This window comes from Bactrocera dorsalis, chromosome 4, assembly GCF_023373825.1.
Source record: "Bactrocera dorsalis isolate Fly_Bdor chromosome 4, ASM2337382v1, whole genome shotgun sequence".
In the NCBI taxonomy this organism is placed as follows: domain Eukaryota; kingdom Metazoa; phylum Arthropoda; class Insecta; order Diptera; family Tephritidae; genus Bactrocera; species Bactrocera dorsalis.
Genome location: NC_064306.1, coordinates 14,409,154 through 14,433,501, shown reverse-complemented (window position 1 = coordinate 14,433,501; position 24,348 = coordinate 14,409,154). Strand labels below are relative to the sequence as shown.

The window sequence follows — 24,348 nt, the reverse complement described above, 5'->3', positions numbered from 1 at the left end:
AACTTCTTAGAAATGATATAGCAAGACATTATGCAATGCGGAAGCGTGTTAGCTACAGTTTCTTGGAATTAGGATTTTTGTTTACAACTCAGCTGTAGACATAACGCTCATTTGCTGCAAGACCGGCATAAATCAAAAAACGTGATTTTTGAGTTAATGCTGCAGAATTGTTCGTTATATCATACTTCATGTTGAGTGAAAAATTCATATGAATACCTCTTATATGCTCCGCTTGAGAAGAGGTGTAAGGTTGGAGTCACCGTGTAAGGTTGTAGTCAGTTGAAAACTTTAAACGCGTTTTCTGGAGAATCGATTTTTTGACTTATGCCGGTCTTGCAGCAAATGAGCGATAAGTATATATGTACATATGTATGTTATATCAAATCGTTTTAAATAAAATTTCCAACCTAACACAACCTCCTGGCTGGTTTTGAAACACATGCAGCAATTCGATATAAAACAGCAACAAAATTCTATGATCTACTTCTGAGAAAGAAGATAACAGTAATTACAAGAATAATTCATTTTCTCTTTATTCAAGACAATAATTTTTTCATTCTTGTAGCCTGAATATTTGTAATCTTTGCAGAAAAGCTTTAAGAGTTGACATGAAATGTTACTCAACTACCGTTAAAAGGTGTAGAAAACACATACTTATGCAAATTTAAGACGCGGTTGTAAAGTTAATCGGACAGACGGAAATCAGAATATTCGTTATTAAACGATTTAGTTGCAGTCTTTAAAAATAGCAAAGTTACTAAGACTAAACACAAGTAAAGAAGGGCTAATTTCGGATGCTACCGAACATTTCATACTCTTCCAACTTGCCAGGATCAAAAACAAGAAAATCCCTCCAGATGCATAAGGTTTGTAAGATATATGGAGTCTAGAGCACCCGATTTTATCTATATTAAGCACAAAGATGCGCCGTTATTAAAAATCATGCTGCATTAATTTTATTAAAATAACTCACATATTTGAGATATGAAGTCGACTGGAAGTTCGAAAATCTTTATATTGCGTTTACAGAAACTGCATTACGGGAAAAGAAATGATTGCTCCGGTTGAACCCCTTTTTGACATACAATCATACTATTATTAGAAAATGATTCTCTCCGAATTTATATAATATATGCTACAGACCGATATTTTCGATAAAAAGCTTGCAATTGGAGCTTTAATTCACATATTCGGCATCTGAATAGTTTAGGTCCGATTTGGACAGTTGTTGGGCATAAGTTTTCAATACGATTTCCTTCTGTTGTTGGCATTAACATCCCCATGAAGCGAAAACTGAGGAATTTAACTCCTCCCATTCTAAAGGGTGGTCGTTGACGGACTTCCTCAAGCTGTCAACAACAATCTTTAAGTAAGATTTGCGTCTGGTTTCTTTGAATTTTCGATCAAACTTCAAAATAGAGAATACCATAGCTATAATCAGGAAGACAGTCATACTGAACATTGCTGGTTTCTTTCTACGTCATCAATTTATTTTAGATTCTTGATGTTCCGGCATTGTAGGTAAGGTAGACTCGAAATTTTTTGATGAGCTCAGATATTTAAGTGCGCCGATGTCGCTGAGCCGGGTGTCGGTTAACAATATTCTTCATATTTGAGAAGAGAGACCCATTTATTTCGACTTCTTCATCAAATGTCACTAGAAATATGCCATGGGTAGTGAACAGTTATCCATCTTTATCGTAGCCGTTACATCATTTATTATAATGACATATTTATTATTCCTAACGGTTCTAGGTGGCTGGGATGGGTACTGCAAAGCGCCGTGCTACCGCAGTGTAATTGTTGTACTCATGTCGTAAAGGGATAATTCCTTGCAGAAAGCCTTGGTGAGTGTGTGGAAGCTGTTACAAATTGACAGGATTTTATCACTGGAATCTTCGACGTTATTGCCTTCAGCGAAATGGAGTATTTTGCCATTGTGTTGGACAGGAAAAGAGTTATATTTTTACAAACCAAGCTTGGTTCAGGATATTTAATTATAAAATGCACAAAATAATTATCTAAATTATTAAGGGGGTATTCTGGTCTAGGATTTTGAAAAAATCGATTTTTTTTGCATATTTTGAAAGTTTAGACTTTCAAAAATATGACCTTGGAAGGATTTTTCAAAAGTAAACTTATTTTCGGAGATACAGCCGATTTTGTGAAGTGGCGTCCGTGTTCATTAGAATTGTCTTCTAAACTTTAAACACGTTTTTCTCGAAACTACTTTTTTTGAAGTGGTTGGCATGATATCTCAAGTTCTACTAAACCGATTCCTTTGAAATTTGGTATATATCTTCTTTATACAATACTCTATCGTGTCTGCCTTGAATTTCCAAAAATTCTGATTTGAAGTATTTTTAAAAAATTAAAAATTCGGGCAATACCATATTTGAATTCATTTAGTTGTAGGCCTACTGTATCGCTCTTGTTTAATTTAAAAATCTGAGGATATCTTTTAGACAGTTAATTTTATTACTTTCGAACATAAAATTGTCTTGTTCAATGAGAAAAGCGGCGAATTGAAAATGGTCATAGCGCACTGTTGAAAGCAGATTTGAGAAGATCCAAATGTACAATTGGGCGAATCGAAGGCAGCAACTCGCACCGGTTTGGTTACAACATGGGAATTAGTTTATTTGCAAATTTCTCTTTTAGGAACCTGTAAGAGCTTAGCTTACTGTTTTTTCTATACAAAAGATTTTATGACACATTGTCTGCTTAAAACCATCGCTTCAAAATTTCCCTGAATCTTGATTATCCATTAAATGAAATTGCTAGCAACTTACAGTGAAACTCTTACTCATGGGTCTTGACATAACTGGCGGGAAAATTTATGTAAATAAATTCGTCATTCATTCCAATCTTAATAGTTTATAGTTTTTTATTTATTTATTTTAATATGAGTTGTTTACGTTTTTTACTGCAATCGTTTTTAGTGTATATTATTCGCATCTTTCTGTTGGCAAGTGACGATTAAATTTACATATTCATAGGAAACGTAAACGATTGCAAATACATCACAACAAAAAGTTCAACAAATGTCAACAATTAAAATGAATTCACGTGAATTGACGCATACATACATATGAAAAGATATGGATATGTATGTATATGTGTAAAACTGCATTGGAAACATTATTCATGCGGTTGCATCCAGCGCTTAGTTAATCGTACATAAACAACATACATATCCATACATAAGTTGGCTTTTATAGGGCGACTTCTAAAAAATCTTCTTACTAACTGTTGCCGTTTTAGGGTTTTTATTTACGTACAGTCCTTGTCCTGAAAAAACTTCGTGTACGTTTCGGTTATGCAGACCCTACTGTTATGGTAATGCCTACGAGCTTCATTGCTCTCGATGTGCATATGGTAAAACTGCTATATACATATAATAATATTTAAATTGTTGTCATCGTCCAAGTATCTGGACTATATAGCAGGACGGGAATAATGAATGTCTTATAGAGTTTGGTTTTTGTTCATCGAGAGAGGACTTTACTTCTCAATTGTCTACTCAGTCCGGAGTAGCACCTGCTAGTAAGAGTTATTCTGCGTTGGATTTCCAGGCTGACATTGTTTGTGGTGCTTATACTGGTGTCAAGATAGACGAAATTATCTACGACTTCAAAGTTATGACTGTCAACAATGACGTGAGAGCCAAGTCGCGAGTGCGACGACTGTTTGTTTGATGACGGGAGATATTTAGTCTTGCCCTCGTTCACTGCCAGACCCATTTGCTTTGCTTTCTTGTCCAATTTAGAGAAAGCAAAACTAACGGCGCGGGTGTTGAGGCCATTATCAATATCATCGGCATATGCCAGCAGCTGTACACTTATAAAAGATTGCTCGATTAAGTTATGCAGCTCGAATTATTTTCTCCAAGAGCAAATTGAAGAAGTCGCACGACAGGTAGTCCCCTTGTCTGAAACGGCTCGGAGAGGTGATTTGCGATCCTGACGGAGCTTTGGGTGTTGCTCAACGTCAGTTTACACAGCGTTAGTTATGCGGGGATACCAAATTCCAACATAACGGCACGGCGGCAGCTCCTTTTCGTGCTGTCGAAAGCAGCTTTGAAGTCGACGAAGATGTGGTGTGTGTCGATTCTCTTTTCACGAGTCTTTTCCAAGATTTGGCGCATGGTGAATATCTGGTCGGTTGTTGATTTTCTAGATCAAAGCCACACTGATAAGGGGCCATCCATAAATTACGTCACACGAATTTAAAGACTTTTTAACCCCTCCCTCTGTCCTTGTCGCAAGTTGTCACATTTTGAACTCCCCCCCTTTGTGACGTCGCACATTTTCCAATTTTATGGATTAATTAAAAAATATAAAAAAAACAGGTTATTCTATTTATTCTTATATTTATTGAATAATCTTTAATAAAATCAGCATTTAGTTAAATATTAAAGTACAGAGACAACGAATGACTAGTCAAGAAATAATAGATACTTAATTATGCTAATTAAAAATACAAAACTTAATCATCTTGTTTCCATGGACTTTTGATCCACTCCTTTATATCACTTATTACTGGTAAATCAAGCACTTCATATTCGTTCTGAATTTGGATGTCAGGAACATCGTTCTTTGAAATGTGATGTCACAAAGCTTTTGACCCCCCCTGTTCCTTGTCACATAATGTCATTTCTTAATGATACCCTCCCCCCCTTCAAGGTGTGACGTAATTTATGGATGGCCCCTAAGGTCTAATCAGTTTGTTGACGTTGGGCTTTAATCTTTCACACAATACGCTTGATAGAACCTTATACGCGATGCTGGGCATCGGTTACTAGATCACCTCTTAGGGTTCTACAAGAGTATGCTCCGGTCTTGAAACCTTCTCTTAGTCTTCGCATTTTTTCGTAGATTTTTCGAACATCACCCCTGTCAGCTTGTCAAGCTCAAATGCGTCTCGCTTCCCTCTTAAACTCTCTCTTTTAAGTTGCATTTTATTCTTTCCGGTATACAAATCAATAATTAATTAATATATCAGCATAAAGTTTTGCATTCCTTTAAATTATGCCACCTTCTGACTAAAAATTGTCCAAATCAATTGCAAAAGCGTGAAATGATCGGCTATATCCGAACTTAGCCCTTCTTAACTTTTTATAAATTGAATATTTATTGGCATGTTTATGAGTTATTTTCGATCAATAATCATAAATATTAAAAAATTGGCTTAAGCCTTTTATAATTGGAGTATATAGATTATTTGCAATTTTAAAGTCTCTTTATATTACCCAAAATTTGCCTTGAAATATAAAAAAAACATCTTATATTGACTGATCGAAACGATTATATCATTATCATTAAGTGTGCATATACTTATGTTTATGTATGTTTTAGTCAGAACCTCTTCTACTAATATTTAATGAATGAAGAAGCGAACGGCTGATTTTTCATGTCAGAACTTCACTTGCTGGATTGACATTGTCAATCTATATCCGATCGCTACAGAAATACATTATATAAGTATACGTTTTGCTTCGTTCTAAGGCGGCTGATCAATACTGACTTTTTGATTGACTCGACTCATTGACTAATTAATCATGAGTATTCAAGTTTATTTATGCGCCTTAATCAATGCATTAAAATTTTATAAAACGTTGATATAAATTGAGGTGCTGATAATTGTAATAAAGATAATGTAATTCGTATTTCAGCCAAAGTTCGATTGTACTTAACCGCCTTTATAGCTGCTGGAGGTTGGTTGTTGCGAGGAAACGAGTATTGCACCTAGAAAATCTGTCTAAACGTTTTATTGATATTCCAATATGTAACGATAAAATTTCTGATTGGTTTTAGAAAAATTACAAAAAAAATAAATTATTTTGAAAATTTATATATAAATGATCAGTATGACGAGAAAAGTTGAAATCAGGTTGACTGTCTGTCTGTCCGTCCGTCAGTCCGTGCAAGCTGTAACAAGGGGTAAAAATTGAGATATTGATGAAACTTGGTATGCAGGTTTCTTAGTACAAAACCATTCGGGTTCGTGGATGGGCGTAAATGAACCATTGCCACGCCCACAAATCGCCATTAACCGAAAACCTATAAAGAGCTATAACTATGCACTAAATTAAGATATAAAACTGCACAGGGGATTGCAGTAGCAACGGGCACCTGAGGGCAAAAATTTTTGAAAAAGTGGGCGTGGTCCCGCCCTCTAATATATTTAATGTGCATTTCTCCTAAACTACTAAAGCTACAATAACCAAATTCGATCAGCATGAATACCACAAAAACTCCTACCTATGCTGTGAAAATCGAAATCGGATGAAAACCCGGTTCACTCCCCATATAACGACACTGTTCAAAACTACTAAAAGCGCGATAAATCAATAACTAAATGAGCCAGAGACACAAAAAGTTGCCGCAGGGATGGTATGACAAGGCTTTATAGGGACCGAGGTAAAAATTGGACGGTGGGCGTGGCACCGCCTACTTTTTGGTGAAATCCTATATCTCGGGACCCCACTGACCGATGGCGACAAAATTGATTGAATCAAGTCAATACTTCCCTTAGCGACCATATACCTAATATAAAGATTTTCGAACTTCAATGTGGCTTTACGCTGGATATATCAACCTATATTTGAGTTATCTCAATAAAATTTACAGAGCGTGTTTTACTCATGACAGTGTATCTTTGTGCCTAAAATAGATTAATTTAGGTAAATACTTGACTTATCCCCCATATAACTAATATCAGGATTTTCGAACATCCGGCTGACTTTACTCTATATGATTAGTGTTTTAGTATGTGACATGTTAATAGCTCAAGGGGCTAAAATTTAATAAAATAATGGTTTAGGAGAAGAAATTTGATCACATCGACCGGTTTGTTTTTATTTTGAAAGTAAACTTTTAAAAACATTGCTTAGTTGTTTATGTACATGCACACATAAAAATATTATAAATTCCATAGAAAATACCACTCTCTCCTACAAGCACAAATTGCTACACTCCTACATACATACATACTATATTTATATATGAGGGCGTTTAAAAATACAATTTTTCTAATGCCGAAAGTCGCACCCAGCCCATTTCCTTGCATTACTTCAAACGTAAACAATTTGAGAGTCGCTGCGCAAAAGTGCATTCAAGGCTATTTTTATATAAATATATATATTTATATTGAAACATATAAACACTAGATACATACGTAGGAATTCTGTAGAAATTCATATTTTCAGCGATTAGCGCCAGCCATAAAAACAAGCAGACAGAGCGCCAAATACGTCGCGTGCAACTTTACTCTCAAAACCTCAAAAGCTTTATGCACACTATACGGCCCAAACGAGTGCAATAATCAGCTGATTGGGTGCCATACAGCCATATGAGCGCGTCTATATGTTTGGCGTTCACATGTGCCTCCACTAACATTGGCACTGATTCTCTCTTAGCCGACCTTGGTTGTGGCGCTCAGAAAGTTCTGCTACTAGCATGAGTACATTATTGCCGCCGCTAGAACTGACTGACGATTCAACACGTACATATTATGCATGTATATGTATCTATGCTCACAACGTATTTTATAAAGATTTTCAAAATGACATCAGACTACCTTCAATATTATGGCCACGCTGGTTAGAACTTCTGCTTGGAAAATAATTCAGTGCGCTTCCGAGTGTAGTGCCGGTTAGTTGTGCCGTACTTCGGCAATCCGCCTACAAAATAGTTAAATAAAATACTTTTGTAGTGACTGAATATTTAAAAAGCGTTCATTCCAAGAACGTATACCAAAGTGTACACACATAACTATATTAGAAAATAGTACAATCGTTGTTTATTTATACTTTGAAGTAACTGGTTCATTGTTGAAAGCGTGCAATTTTTTCATTTCACGTCGCGAGACTGATTCATATGCATTTCTTTTTTTTTATCGTGAATTCTTACACATCACACATACATACGCCTATATTGTGATTTTTTTCGTTTTGTCAGACTGACGTATTAATATTACCAAAACAAAGTACAAAGTAATAAATAAAAAACAAAAGTGGTGTCGGTGACGCGCAATAATTGCTGAATTTGTTTGAATTGTAAATAAAAGCTAATATTGTGCTTAAAGTATATGGAATTTAAGTAGTGAATTTGCGAAATATTGTATATAGAGTAAAATAAAAATTATTTAATTGAGCAGAATTGACAGAAGTATTGGAAAACAGAAAAAGGTAACTAGGATATTGATACTACTACAAAAGTTAGCAGATACATATGTATGTATGTATATGGTACGCATGTATTTGTTAAAAATATAATTAAAATTTATTAATTAATAACTTTTAAAATTTGCGAATCCTAAAAGCGTTATATTCAATATTTTTCTTAAAGGTATACCTGTGTTATGCATATATGTACAAGTATGTACAAATGTGTTATACTTGTATTCGAAATTACTTAAATTACAATTTATTGACAATTTTCGCCTGAATAAAATGTAATTTGAGTAGTTTTGGAATGCTCCTTTCAGTTTTTAAAATCATTTTATTCTAAATGAGGGTGACTAAGGATATAAAATAAAAAGCTTCCGCATTTTGCATCAATTTAAAATTTACATTAGTGAGAGAATTTTCGCCGATAGGCCAAAAAAGTGGCTGCACCGAAACTATAATATTCCTCACAAACTCACTTTTAAAATAAATGGGTGTAAAAAGATCTGGCAATATTACGATTTTTCCGGCGCCGCGATTTGATGGTACGGATGGATAGAGGAGGTCCTCAGCATTAAAAAATGTACACAGATATACTGTCCTCAGACGCATAGTTTCCGAGATATTTCACTTTAAAGTTCAAAAATTTGTAAAAACAATGCTCGTTATTTCACTATGTTTAACCCACTTTTCACATATTTTTTAATTAATATATATTTAATTACACTGTACACATTCGTATTTATCAAAAATTTACACTAATTGTATATTTTTTAAGAAAATAAATATTCTTTAAAAATTATTTTGCACATTCAAAGTTTCAAGTGATTTGCGTGTTTACATTTATGACAAATAGCAGTGTTGCCATACTTTGTGTCCCTGAAAATATAATCAAAAATGTGTATATTATATATTAAATAGAAAAAAACGTATTATTGAATGGAAAGTTTTTCAGTTTTTCTCTCTTTTTGATTAAAATAGGTGTTCGATCGATCAGGGTTATTTTTTTGAAGCGCGGCCGAAGGCCGCCAGTGCAGAAAGTAGTTCGACACAAAAGAACTATGAATACCCCGGTGTTCGATCGATGAGGGTTATTTTTTGAAGCGCGCCGAAGGCCGCCAGTGCAGAAAGTTGTTCGACACAAAAGAACTATGAATACCCCGGTGTTCGATCGATGTGGGTTATTTTTTTTGAAGCGCGGCCGAAGGCCGCCAGTGCAGAAAGTAGTTCGACACAAATGAACTATGATACCCCGGTGTTCGATCGATGAGGGTGTTATTTTTTTTGAAGCGCGGCCGAAGGCCGCCAGTGCAGAAAGTAGTTCGACACAAAAGAACTATGAATACCCCGGTGTTCGATCGATGAGGGTTATTTTTTTGAAGCGCGGCCGAAGGCCGCCAGTGCAGAAAGTAGTTCGACACAAAGGAATGTTATTTTTTATCTTTATTTATCAATTAACATAATATACAAAAACCGTTTGTATCATTTTCTTTATAAATGTTAAAAAGAAAAATTTTTCATAGTTTTTTTTTATAACATAATATGTGGCAACACTGGTACTTGTAATGACATGTGAAGAAAAACAAAACAAAACAAAATAGGACTAAATTGCATGTAAAATTGTGGAACTTTAAAGTGAAATATCTCGGAAACTATGCGTCTGAGGACGGTATATGTGTATACATTTTTTAATCCTGAGGACCTCCTCTATCCATCCGTACCATCAAATCGCGGCGCCGGAAAAACCGTAATCGTGCCAAAGATCTTTATCCTGCTTTTGATCGGTCAGTGTGTATCAGTGAACAATAATAAGTGCTAATTTTTATAAGGATATCTCGTCAAATGCAAAAGTTTTACCTACAAGGACTAAATTTTGATTAGTTTATATGGCAACAATGTGCTATAATGGTCCGATCTTAAAAAAAATACATACATCAGAGATTTTTTTGTTGCCTTAGATAAATTCCATGCGAACACATATTATATTTGCTCCTTCAGTTTGTAGTGCAGTTATGCTATAGTGATCCAATATCGGCACTTCCGACAAACGAGTAGCTTCATACAGACTTTTGTCCGCCTCTGTATATATATTTTCTATGGTCTTCGACGGTTCTTTGGATGTGTTACAAACTTCGTGGCAAGCATGATATACCTTTTTTTAAGGAATAACGAAAAGGAATGTTTTTATTGGGAAACTAAAATAAACTACAAATTTTTCTAACCCAACTTATGAAAAAAGTTTATCTACAGAAAAATTTAAATTTGTAGTTTATAGTTTAGTGCATATTTTTAGTATAGAATAGTATTATAGGCTTATTTTATTTATTCGTTTTTTCTTCTTCACTCTAGACTAGTATAAATCTCAAGACAAAATTTATTGAGATTTCTTTTAGACAGAATAGCTTTTCTAATATCTGATTATATCTGCCTTAGACAAATAAATATTAATTCCGAGTTTCACTATATTGATATTCACTAATATAGGAGTGAAAATATTACTAAAGTTCTTTCTTTGTATAAAAGGTATGCAAGATTTTGACTTTCTTTATGCTTGAGTCATCTAATATAAAGTCAGAATGGGATTAGGATACGAGTATAAAGCAGACGTAGCTTATTCAGATTGCTCGAGTGTTTTGAGCAGTGGTAATTTCGTCATAAATGTGGGTACAAATTGGATTTCATCGTTTATCGTAATTTTAGTAGTATTGAAGAATACAGTTATAAATGATATTATTGTCAAGTTTTAGTCTCAAATTGATGCACGTAGTGGTGAGTTGAAATCCGCATTGAATTTGTCTGGGAAAGCAAGTAGTTAATCATGCACTTATGTATAGTAAATGAGATAGGGACAATCCCTCCCCTAAGCCCGGGGTTTTCAGGAGAGCCCGGTGCTTTGCAACAATGTTTTGCAGATTTTTTCCGCCCACAATTCACTACAATTACCTCTGGTTCACGATTTTCTCTCTACGACCCTGTATGTATGTAGTATGTGTACAATTAACTATAAGAGCGTGAAGAAGCAAATAACACGTGGATCATTAAGTCCCGGGACTGACGCATAGATAGCGCTGCCAACAAAAGTTCCGTATGATTTTTCATAAGTTCCAATCAAAAGATACCTGTCAAAATTTCATGTCATTCTGATGTTTGGCTCACGAGTTACAGTGGTTTAAGTGACGCTTGTCTTGATATTCTTGTGTCCGCGTTTGCTCACGGTGGATCAAAAACGACAACGTGTCGTTGATTCTGAGCGCTGTTTGAAGCTGTTTCGCCGGAATAAACCGAATTTTTTCCGTCGGTATGTGACAATAGACGAAACCTGGATCCATCACTACACTCCGGAGTCAAAGCGGTCGTCAGCCGAGTGGACTGCAGTCGGTGAGAAGCGTCCAAAGTGGCCAAAAACGCAAATGTGGGCTGGTAAGGTTATGGCCTCAGTATTTTTGGAATGCTCATGGAGTTTTGCTCTTCGACTACCTTGAAAAAGGTAAGACCATCAATAGAGAACGTTACAGTAGACAATTGATGCGTTTAAAGGACGAAATCGCTGAGAAACGGCTCCATATGAAAAAGAAGAAAGTGCTCTTTCACAAAGACAAAGCGGCGTGCCACAAGTCGCTCGCTACAATGGCGCAATTGCATGAATTCGGCTTCGAATTGCTTCCGCACCCACCATATTCGCCGGATCTGGCCCCCGCGACTACTACCTGTTTGCAGACCTCAAAAAAATGCTCCAAGGAAAGAGATTCTACTCCAACGCGGGAGTCATCGCCGAAACAAACGCTTATTTCGAGGCCAAAGATAAATCGTTCTATAAGAAAGGTATTGAAATGTTAGAGAAGCGCTGGACTGATTGTGTTGCTCTTGAAGGAGACTATGTTGATGAATAAAGTCGAATTTTGCCAAAAAAATTTGTTTTTCTTATTTAGTCCCGGGACTTATTGATCCACGTGTTAAATACTCGTACAGCACTTCATGTATTTTAATATAAGACCAATTTGATAGATTGAACAGGGTACATTAAGTTTGATATAAAGGCCCATAAGTAAGAAGAATTAGAATCGATTTTGCCATATCCGTCTGTCTGTCTGTAGTACCTCAAATTTTGAGATATCGTTCTGAAGTTTAGCACTCGTCTTCTAATCAAGAAATTGCTTATTATCATATCATATAGCTGCCATACGATCTGAACGATCGAAATCAAGTGCTTGTATATAAAACTCTTTTATTTGGTGACCAAAATCAAGTTATTGTATGGAAATTTGTTTGTAAATGGTGTGCTATCTTCGGTGAGGATGAAGCCATGAGTCAGGAAAATTCTTTGAGCGCCTTTCACTTGGGAGTAGTCAAAAACGTTGTAGCCTTGGTGCAGCCGAAGTGAACGCTTTTTCTTCATTCAAGCATACATATTTTCTTCACGACATCATTCTGTTAAGATATCTTAGCATTGATGTCTTTATATCATTTTGATAAAGAGGGAGAAAGCAAAGATCATCAGAATAACTCCTTCTATTTCAACATTGTCTGCTATAAAAATAAGAAAATAAGCTATAAACCAGCGCAATAATAAATAATATTAATGACCTTTTCTAATTTTGCCATGTCATCATGCATGATCAAAATTGTCGCGATATGATTATTATTATGTCTCAAAATGGCTAATCAGATAGGAATTGAGTAATTCATTCAAATTCGGCATCACGACAGATATCGCTAAAAACTTATACAACTGAACTACTTTCCTTTTAGTTTGTACATGTGACACATATGTACAGTATCCCCCGCTTAATTGACCATCGGTTAATTGATTATTTATTTGAATTACCAGATCGGTCAAAAATATATTAATTACTTGTATTTCCGCATAATTGGACTCGTCTAATTGGTTTCCCCACATAATTGGGTAAAAAAATGTGTTATTGGAAAAAATATCCTTCTAATTTCCTCCGGTTAGTTGCACAGAAAACGTTTGTTAAACAAAACTTTCAAATTAAAACATATTCTATAATATATTTTATCGGCAAATACAACGTCAATAATTCAGCCTCCAATAATTCATTTATTCAAATGATAATATAGGCAAATCATTATAAGAAAATAAATTTTAGCTATGGAGCTAGCTAGCTATAAAAAAGTTCTTTAAAAAGGAAGTGAATGAAGGGAAATTTGTATTAACATCTCATTAAAAAGAAAATAAGGAAAGTAAAAGAATTCGAAATCGAAGAGAAATTAAGAGAAGCATTTGAAGTATTCGGAACACGACAAGGAAGTGTGTAATGGAGATCGTACAGATTTAAATTTTTTTCTTCTTCTTTATTGGCGTATTTAGATATTATTAAAAATATTTTGGATGGTGCTTATGTTCCGAACCAACAGAGGGAAGATAATTCTCCAAAAGCTCCGCCAGTTCTCGAAGTTTTAAAATACCTAGAAGAACTTCACACATTAGGAGTATTCAGACCAGTCTTGTTAAATCGTTAGTCGTTATTCGGTAGTTTTTTACATGTATTTTGTTTTTGTAAAACTAACAGACTATCGTTCTACCGAGTAACGAACTATCCATCTGGCAAGCTTGATAATTGTTTCGTTACTCGGTAATATCACATCAGCTGTTCTCCTGCTCCTCTGTACATCAATTTAAAGTACTTACCAGTAATAAATTTGATCTGTTCCATATAATTTTCAATTAAATGACTGACAATTTTTGATTTTGCACTTTGTTGAGGCATTTTTACTCTTTAATAAAATTGAATCAGCTGTTTCGGAATAAAATTTACCATACTACCAAGGTAGAGCAAAAAGTATGTTCACAGTTAAGCCTTTTAACGAAGTATCAACTAACGAATTACCAAATTAACAGGCTTCGGTCTGAATACCCCTATTATTTTATTCAAAATTAGGGAAGATGGTATTGCATGATGTTTCACGTAATTGAACGAGTTCTTCGGCTATTTGAACCCAAAATTTTGCAATAATTTTTTAGTGCAATTATCCGGGGGATACTGTAGTTATTCATTTATTTATGTTTTTATTACAAGCGAGTTATAAACTTGCGAATATTTCATTTTGTCGAATCAGTACTTATTTAAGCCTCGCCGCGCGGGTATAGTCTTAGTGTTTGTGGTCTGAAACGGTGGTGCGTTTGTATGTGCAAAGGTTTGTGGGTAAAAATTTGTTCTTATCCGATCAATGACCATGTGAACAGAAGTTGTATGTATGTACATAAATATTTTGATAGAGAGAATAGAAGCGTGTTAGACATGTGTGCAAACATGCATGTAAATACATGTGTAGCTGCATACATATAAATGTTGCAAGTACGCGATGATATCGTATAGTAATTAATTGAAATTTTATTACTCCCTCATGCAATATTTATGTACATAATATGTACTAATCCACATATATGTGTATGTATGTATGTACAATTAATTAATAAATATATGCATGTACAATATAGATTACAGCGAAAACTAAGTACACATATTTGAAGTGTTTGTGTGGTAAATGAGTTGAAATGGTGAAATGTCAAAAATAACAAATTAATTTTTTTTCCTGCAGATATTCGTAATATGAGAAATTTGACATGAATTAGAACATAATTTCCATATAAAATATTTTGAAAAGCCGAAGATTTAGAAAAATACAGTAGACACAATTTATTGACTTTTTCTGACATTCGGTTTTTCGAAAACATTCATTTTGTGGCAAAAACATTACAAATTTTTATTTTCGAACCCAATAGATTAGAAGTGCAATAAATTCATTTAGTTTCCGAAAAATCCTAACTGTTCGAACTGTCAAACACGCCAAGGAATAATCCGAAAAGCGCCAATTTCTTAAGGTTATGTTTATTATATATTTTACTTTTATGTTAACAAAAAGTTAAAACACCCACAAAGTAAATTATATGAAAATTATTAGATAATAAATTAAAAAATAAGTATTATGTTTTATAAAACAATTCATATAAACTGTTTCATAGTGGTGCTTATTTCTCGTTATTTAAATATAAAGTTATTCACAAACACTTTAGTTTACCTACTGGGTACTTTTTGATACACGTAAGTTACACATGCCTTTGCATATCTTTATTATTTTGTACTAACACATTAGGGTGGTAATTTAAGTTTTCAGGAGTACTTTGTGTGATTTAAAACCCACTGCATGCGCTTTTTTGCACTGCGTGTACTGTTTTTATTGGAAGAACAGAAATACTTATGCATTAGGGATTTGAAACATATTTTGACTCTATGAAGTAAAGAAACACGTTATGAGAAGTTCTCAATTGATAATTAAAGATGTCAGATATTTTGAATTCAAAGTTTGTCGTACGTTTGAGGTGATAGAGCACTAGTTGGCGATATTAGTTTTTTCTTATAGTTATACAGGTCGGTGCTGGCAGTCTTTAAGTTTAGTTCTGCATAGCAAAATGTTCGCGTGATACATTTTTAGTGCTTCGGGAAGACTTGACAGTAGTCGGCTATCATAGATAACTTGATACGAGTCTCTTTGGTTCGAGAGAGAGCTGTCAAAATTCGCATTTTTTATAACATTTGCCAATGATGCCACTGCTGAAAAATATTAGATTGGGCATTTTATAAACAACTTTTGGGTATTTTGCAGTTTCCACATTACCACTGAAGTATGCAAATAGCGCCTTACCGATATTATTTTTGGGTGTTCGGTTCCACAGTAGCGTTAGTTTAAAGCGTTAATTATATACATATGTACAGGTTTCAGTGAAATCACATTTTTAAATATAAACTGTATATTAAATTTCAATCAGATAGTCAACATATTCTTGGTGGATGGTATGGATGGTGACCATCTGAGGTATGACAAAGCTGGGCCTCTTAATTGTAGGGGTGTTTTGTGAAAAAATACAAAAACGCCACCATGGTAACATGAAAGTTACCTATCATTTTTGTTCCATCAACGTTCTCTCATGATTTTATAGAGTATTTTGACGAAAAAGTACTAGCTTAAAAGATATCCTTTTTAAGACAATTAAAATGGAAATAATTGTGAGATTACATTTTTCTGTAGGAAAACATGAACTACTATTATTCAAAGAGTTCAGGTTTTGGTTGTTCCGAAATGGAACTTAGTCTCACTGACTATAATATATGTACATACATTAAGTACATTGTACACTTTATGTACAACGAAAACAGGCAATTCGAGGCGTGAAGTTATCTTAAAATAATCTATTGCAAATATATTACCGTGCCAAAATTATTTATTACATGCATAAAAGGTATACTTCAATGCAATTTATAACCATTATGCAACTAAATTGATATCTTTATTGGCATTTTACGAGCCTTTACATTTTGTACTCTCTTATTTGGTATTCTATAAATGCAACACTGGCCCTAATGTGGTATCTATTTCCATGTAGAAATATTACTTTATCTATATGTCCCCGTATACATATACATACATATATGTATCTATGTATGTACATATGTACGCATGTGTTGAGTGAAATGGTCATTATCTGTGAACTTGCACCTGAATGAACGTTTGCCAAGGGTTCGATTGTAGTTATTAGTCATAAATAAACTGTAATCGTCAAGTTCAAAGTTTCAGCCACATTCTAAACACAAGGATACATATGTATGTCATATTGTGTTAGTTACTGCAATCCCGATGAACTTTTTTTTTAACATGGTTTCTTATCCGTTTGTTCTCGAACTGGGCGCATTATAAATTATGAAAATTTTCAAAAGATCTTTGGGGTCGTAAGAGATGAGTCCGCAGTGACGTATTATATTAGTGATACTTAACCTCAAACCAGTTGAAATTTGATTTTACATCTTTGATTTACAAAGTTCACAGCTGAAATACGAACAGTATTTATAAAGACGAAAGTAAATTTAACGACACAAAATAAAGAACCGACTGAATAGTCGGTTTTGAGTTCCCCAATATTCGCGAAAGCAAATCGAAATTTTAAACCTGCTCTAAACTTATGTATAGTATTATTTAGCGAAACGGTTCACAATCCCGAAATTTCGTTATGCTTAACATAACTAAAGTTAGTCCACAAATATGTGCACACCTTTGTATTCTTTCCGCTCACTTATCGCCATATCACGTGAGTTAACTGGCTAGAGATAAAATATCGCAATGATCGTATTTTAAAGTCAAAGAACTTCACAATAGTTGAATAGAGTGAATTTACATACATTTGTCGATAATGAAATTGGAGCTCAGTAAATACTGTAATTTTGTGTTTATATGTACTTTAATTGTGGCTATAATATGAATGAAGAACAGTAATAATAGGTGTTTGGGACAATCGTAATTAAAATTTCTTCCGTATAAGTTTTAAGTAAGTAAAGTTAAGACCTAGAGTCCCAATATACAAATGAAAACTTTTTTCTCCACGTAAGTAGGTCGTTACTCCGTTTTCGGACACGTGAAGCGATTGACAAAGTAATACGAGTATGCTTGTAAGTGTGTACTAAGCCAATCAATGACATTATACGTACTGTGAGCTTCACAATGAAACTGTTAAACTTAAAAATATTGGGCTATATGTTCAAATAATCTTCCACTCAAAAATATTTTTTAATGAACTTTACAATTTTACTTTGACAGTCACAAAGGATAAAGTTTAACTAAGGACCAATCTTTAAATAAATCCTCCAAAACTAATTGCTCAGCTTTTTGTAAACAAATTTACTGTCTTTTTTCGCTCTCTTAATTTTGATTGTTGTGTGGTTATGGCTAATTTTCTCATCGAATAAAGATGATTATTTAATGTTAAACAAACGTGTCTGCACATTTCGTAATCAGAGGAGTCTTCCTTCAATGAAAGTGTACCAAAGAAGGACAAGGTGATTCTGACTGCCCACCAGGTCAAGGCGAGAGCGATTTACAATGCAAGCGGTATGAATTATCGATTGCCTTGAAAAGGTTAGAAAGTGCGGTAAATATTATTTCAGCTCTTATATCGATTTGACATTGTTTAAAGAGTCAAAGTCGTACAAAATAGATAATTTAAATTTAAATCAATATACATATATCTAGCTTAAATATTTTCCCGGCTTATTACCATACGTCTTTATGACTTAAATAAATTTAATGATATTCGTCATCACTGCCTTAAGCTGGCATCGATTTGTTAGAACACATTTCACATACTTCGCCTCAATACATAGAATATATTTGCATATTTTGCCTAAAAAACTTTAATTAGCTTTAATTGAAAAATCAATTTCAATCGACTGACATACGAGGAAGCTTTGTTGCAAACATTATCGTGGGAATTTTACATCAAAACTTATTTTTTAAATGTCGTTTGTTTAGAAGCGACGAATCACTCTACAATTGCTATTGCGTTTGATGATTTCATGCAATTATGGGGTTCCGATTTTGAAAAGTCAAAAGTTCAATTATATGTCACTGAAGCAGCTTCATAAACCGTTGTCAATCGCTTGACGTGTCCGAAAACGTAGTAACGACCTACTTACATGGGGAAAAAAGTTTTCATTTGTATATTGGGACTCTAGGTCTTAACTTTACTTACTTAAAACTTATACGGACGAATTTTTAATTACGATTGTCCCAAACACCTAAGCCCTTCAGTCATATTATAGCCACAATCAGGGAAGCCGCTCAAGGTATTTTACCCAAATTTACTACAAGTCAGCTGTTTGGAAAGAGTGCGCTTATAATATATAGAAAATCGTGTTTGCGCGTTGAAACTTTTAAGAACGAGTCTCCAAATATCGAAACATAATCAATACAAGATGAGGAACCGTCAAAATATTATTGTATATACTTTTTAAATTTCTTAAAGATCTAAATGCTGATGATCAATATTCAATATTGAAAGCGAAAAAAAGCAATAGCTCCAAATTAAATTGAAGCTTAATTAGCTTTTATTAGTATAAACAACACTTTTTTATCTGAAATATTAACTGAATTGGAAGAAAAAAATCATTGACACAAAAAATGAAACAGAGAGGAGACTGTTACAACAGTGAACTTGGTCTTGAAATCAAAAGCAAATTGCGTACCATTTTGAAAAATAAATAGGGCTTTAAAGAAATTTTATTTCAAGTTTGACTTTGAATTAAATAACAACTATTTTCTTTGGTTTGCCTACAACTGTCATAGAATTTAACGAATTGTAAAATACGCATAAAGAAAAGTTAAGATTCTAAGAGAATTTATTGAAAAGATTTAGGAGATTTACTATTTGGAATGAATGCATTAAACGCAAAATATTTATTTATCAATATTTATTTTGTCACCTTCAAAGTAGCTCTATCAGCGAATTTTCTTTATCTCTTCAATCGACTGAAAACGGGTTCCATTGCGTTGATTGTTTACTTGTTTGTCAAACTCATAAATCCTTTACTTGCCTCATCGGCAGTTATTGTGGGATCGGAACTAGCACGATCAATCATGTCCAAAGAGCCCTGCTCAGACCTGTACTCTGTTTGAAAAAAAAAAAATCAGTTTTATCCGAGTCGAGCAAAAACGCGTTTCATACCCAAAACATCCACCAAAATTATAAGAACGGACTCGTTGTTGTACTCTTTTGCCAACTCTCTAACATTTGCCTGACGATTGTGAAGCACCACATCCTTCATAACGAGGCACGTTTTCAACGAACTCTCAACCGTCAAAGAAGGCTTTGCAACGATTCCGCACACGAAATTTGGTTATACAAACAAAATTTGAGACAAATTCTTTGTTTGATATTTTTATCCATTGCAAGAATCGCAACGCTCTGTTAAGGTGTACCGACTTAAGCAGTTGCTGTAAACAACCTGGTTGAAAAATCGCGCTCATATAGTAATTAAGGACAGTCCTACCAACTTAGCAAAATGTTGTGTAGTCGAAAATGTTTTTTTGTATTTCTAAACAAACTTCAACTTATATTTTTATTTCTATACTAATAAATAAATAAAAAATATGTACCATTTTGGTCGACCACTTTTTGCAATTTTTCCGCTAAAGACATTATTGCATCAGTGTAAATAGAAATTTCGAAATTTCCAGAATGGAAGCGGGCGAACTAATGTTGTGCTACACGAACTGATACAGCACCGTCTAAACTTCACAAATTTCATGGCATTCTTCCCTTTTTAGCGCATATTATCTTAGCAATTTCTATTAAATTAGGAAGCTGAATTTTTAATTGACTAAAACAGCTAAACTGGTCACTCTTAAAAAGAGAAGAAACTGAATAAAAAAGTTGAATCTGATACAAACAAATTAATGGTATAATTTTCGTCTAAGAAGATTTATTTATAAGAATAATATCGATTACGAAACTTTTACAGTCTACATCGTCAAAAAGAAAAGAAAAAAGAATTTGGCAGTATGTGTTGATGTCAAAAGTATTTTTCTATGTACCTTAGTACTTTCTCGATTTCAATAATTAATAACGGTTGCACTTTTAGTCTCGAAATGTATCGACGTCTAAAAAAATAACACGATAAGATTATTCTGATATGACTAAAATAGTTACGTAAACAATTGGTTAAGCAGTTTTGTTTGTATTATTACAAGTTAATTATAGCTTTATCATATCATGATCTTTACTGACGTCTGTGGAATTTACGTATAGTAAGCCAATTTTGATGAGTTTCATGATTTTGTTTTACTTTTTTTCAGTTTTGACGGTTAAGCATCAACATTTCTAAATACTCAACTGAAACATTACACCGCACTGCATTTACTGCCTCGGTTCATACCACAATCCTATATTAAATAGAGATTAGAAAAAAGTTGCTGTACGCAATGGATGCGTCCAGCAATAACGCGAAGGTTACCAATTGGGAAAAGTTTAAATTGTTATTATGGAAAAACTGGACACTACAATGGAATCACAAACTAGAACTGGGCATAGAATTGATCTTACCAGCCGTTTTTTCACTGCTGCTGGTGCTGGTGCGAGTGCTGGTGGAAGTGGATACAATGGGTGTGACCACCTATCCGCCGTTAAATATTTCTAATTTAGACATTTTCGAGTGAGTAGCGAGTGTTTTTCTTTACACGTTTATAAAAATTAGTAATATTGCTTTGTGTACGAAAATTGGTGAAAATTTGTCAGCGAAGAAATTATATAATACTTAGTGCTTGTTCCGTGCTTCATTGGTATTTAAAAATGTCAAAATTTATTTCTAGTTTTTATGCATATCGTACTAAAGGAATTTTTATATGGAATTTAATACATTATATCTAAATAAGTGTGAGGTTATAAATCATTTCAATTAGTTTATTAGCAAAAAGCAAATATGTACACTGGTGGCTAGAAAATTACTTTTACGCCTCCATAATATATAATTAGTCCAAGTAAAAGACTTTAAAGAGTTTCACGTACATACATATGTACATATGTTGCCACATTATACCGGTCAAAACGAATTGTTCTATACAAAAAACAACGGATAGTTATTTTTTTATTAAAATTAAAGCTTCTGGTCATTAAGTCAAGTCTTTATTTTATCTTTTAATAATAACCAGAGGTTTATATTTAGGTGATAGGTGATTTTAAAGCTCTATGGTAACTCTAACAATTCTGAAAACGGTGTTTCATCGATATAAAGACACTCGTACTGTTCAGTGTCATTTAGAGTTATAAATTAACTTTATTAAATTGTGTTAACTAATCAGAGAATGCCGCGCAAAAGCATATAGACGCTTTGAATGGTGAGATTTGACCAATCGCGACATTGCTTGGAATTTGGGAAATTCGGTAACAGTGTGTCATTATCTGAATAATAAAGAAAATTATCACAGAGAACTTACTCTGGTCGAAAAATATTATTAACACGCGGCAGAAAAGAGAAATTTGCTGACAGTTGTCAAATAAAATGACGTCAATACTGAGAGTGAATAGAGAGAACCAAATTTCTGCATCTGTTTTAACAATTTGTCGTGCGGTGAAACGACATCCTAACATTGGATATGAGCAAATGCAAAAAGCGCCTCTCTTGAAACCACACAGTAAAATCTCTCGTCTCAGTTTTAGCCAAAATCACAAGAATAAAGATTGGTGTCAGGTAAGATTAAGAAAAATAAAATTTTGAATAATACAGTTGCGGCAAAGTTGACAATGCGCCTATAAAAAACTGTACTATTAGTCCTAGGTGTTTTTTTCCGTTAATAAAAGTTCAACCTTGATGGTCCAGCCGGCTTTTTGAGATACGGGAGAGATTTACGTAAAGAGCCATGATATTTTTAAAACTCTGGGACAGTACCACTTGCATACCCTTCTTGCCGAATGAATAATTCCGAGTACTAGGAAGTATTAGAAGCAAATCTGCTACCCTATATACACAGTTATCTGCAAAAATATGTTTCTTTTCAACAAGACAACGCAAGAATACATACGAGTAGGTCAACGAAAGCGTGGCTTCAACGTTAAAATATCGATCTTTTGGAATGGCCAGTAAGTTCTATAGAGAACATCTCAATTTAATACGATTTCTGAGCTGAAAACAGCTATTTTGGATACATAGGTTTTATTAACCCCAAAAATGCTTTCTCATTACACATACTCAATGTTAAATCGAATATTCACGCTTATCAATAATATTGGAAACACAATAAATTATTGAGTAAAAAGATAAATTTTTGGGAGATGGAAGGGCTGCCTTTATAGCAATGAAGCACCGTTTTCACTGCATTCCTCATACTATCTATGTATATACAATGGTACGAAAAATACCATTAGCAGAAATATTGTTTTTATAGAATTGTTAGAGTTACCATAGCGCTTTAAAAAAGCATAATGGGGATCACATTTTTTGCAGTATTTTACAAAAAAATAATGTTTTCATAGCTACGAAACAAAGTGTAAAATTCTATGTAGGCGTCCTTGGGTCACAGGAGGTGTGTAATATCATGAAATAAAGTGCAGTTGGCTCCTACGAAGCGGTAGTGTACTGAATTTTATATAAATAATACTTAAAGTTCAATGTTCACGTTTCATCGTCAATAAAGTAAGTATTTTTTGCCACCATTGTACATTTTTTTGTGAAAAAATGAGTCTTCTTGCATTGTTATGAAGATTTTGCAGCTTTAGAATTATTAGCAAATATGGAGTTTTTTCCAGAGAAATTTGATTTGATTTGTTTAAATGAAGAGTATCAACAACCATGCTAAATATGTCCGGTATATACTTGATTTTTATTTATTTTATATTTCTAACAGAGATGAATTAAAAAACGCTCGAAGAGTGAAGAAACTTATGGGTTTATACAAAGGGGACAGGTAAATGATCGAATAAATAAAATAAAAATAATTAACCGATTATCACACCCAATTGGCGAAAATGCACCTTTAACCACACCTAATTGCGCTTTGAAAGAATTTTTAGCTTCAATGCACTTTTAACAGTATTATTTCTGTAGATATCTTTGTGTTCCTAATAATTTTATATGTATTATAACGTATTCGTTTTACTAACAATGGACAATACTAATTCTTGCGTTCATTTTTTTAAAGGGTAACATGGGTTTAGAAGAGTAAAAAACGGCCTATTTTCAATAGATGGTTTTCATATAAAAAATAAAAATTTTATTCAAGCTTTTTATTATTCCAAAGACACGTATTTTAAAAAGATTTTGTGGAATTTTCAAAGCAGAATATTCAAAACTCGGCCATTACGACGTCATTTCCAGCAGGCACTCGGAAAAGGTGACTCCGCGTTAACAGCAGAAAAATCAAAAGTAACCATAAACTAGAAGTATAAGCTAGGTATTGGACGAAGGAATGACAAAAAATGAAAATTGCATTTTTGGCAGACGTGTTTACAAAAAAATGCAAATTTTGTTGAAATTTTCTCGACGTTTTAGTTTGTTTACATAGATGTAATTGTACAACAAAATCAAAATTTTGTAATTTATATCTCGTAGACTTGTGTAAAGCTTTATTAAGATCGGTTGAATAGTTCGCGAGATTTCTTGGCAATCGGCTTTGAAAACAGTTTAACCAGTTTCGAAGCCATTTCAGGCTGTATCTCCAAATCTATTTCTCGGATAAAGTTGAGAATTTAACATAGTAATCTATAGATATAGTAATCTAAAATTAGAAAATAATAATTGAAGCCGTGAAACCCATGTAACGCCTTAAATTGGCTATGATTTCAGGTTTCTAAATTTAAATCCACCTTTGATTGAAGTATCTCATACCTATTAATTCGA

The 24,348-nt window shown here is 33.6% G+C and overlaps 1 protein-coding gene across 3 annotated transcripts in view; it reads left to right on the top strand.

Annotated features, from left to right (window-relative positions):
* Positions 1–24,348, top strand: part of LOC105222965 (phospholipid-transporting ATPase ABCA3) — a 45,045-nt gene that overhangs the window by 6,677 nt on the left and 14,020 nt on the right. Inside the window, exons 1-3 of one of the 3 annotated variants that reach the window (XM_011200541.4) lie at positions 7,632–8,191; positions 20,813–21,168; positions 23,357–23,416. In XM_011200541.4, the coding sequence (XP_011198843.2) occupies positions 20,939–21,168; positions 23,357–23,416 (290 nt within the window). In that variant the 5' untranslated portion in view covers positions 7,632–8,191; positions 20,813–20,938. Of the gene's footprint in view, positions 1–7,631; positions 8,192–20,812; positions 21,169–23,356; positions 23,417–24,348 lie in introns of those variants that run through there. The other 2 variants (XM_011200542.4, XM_049456749.1) reach the window with 2 other exon arrangements.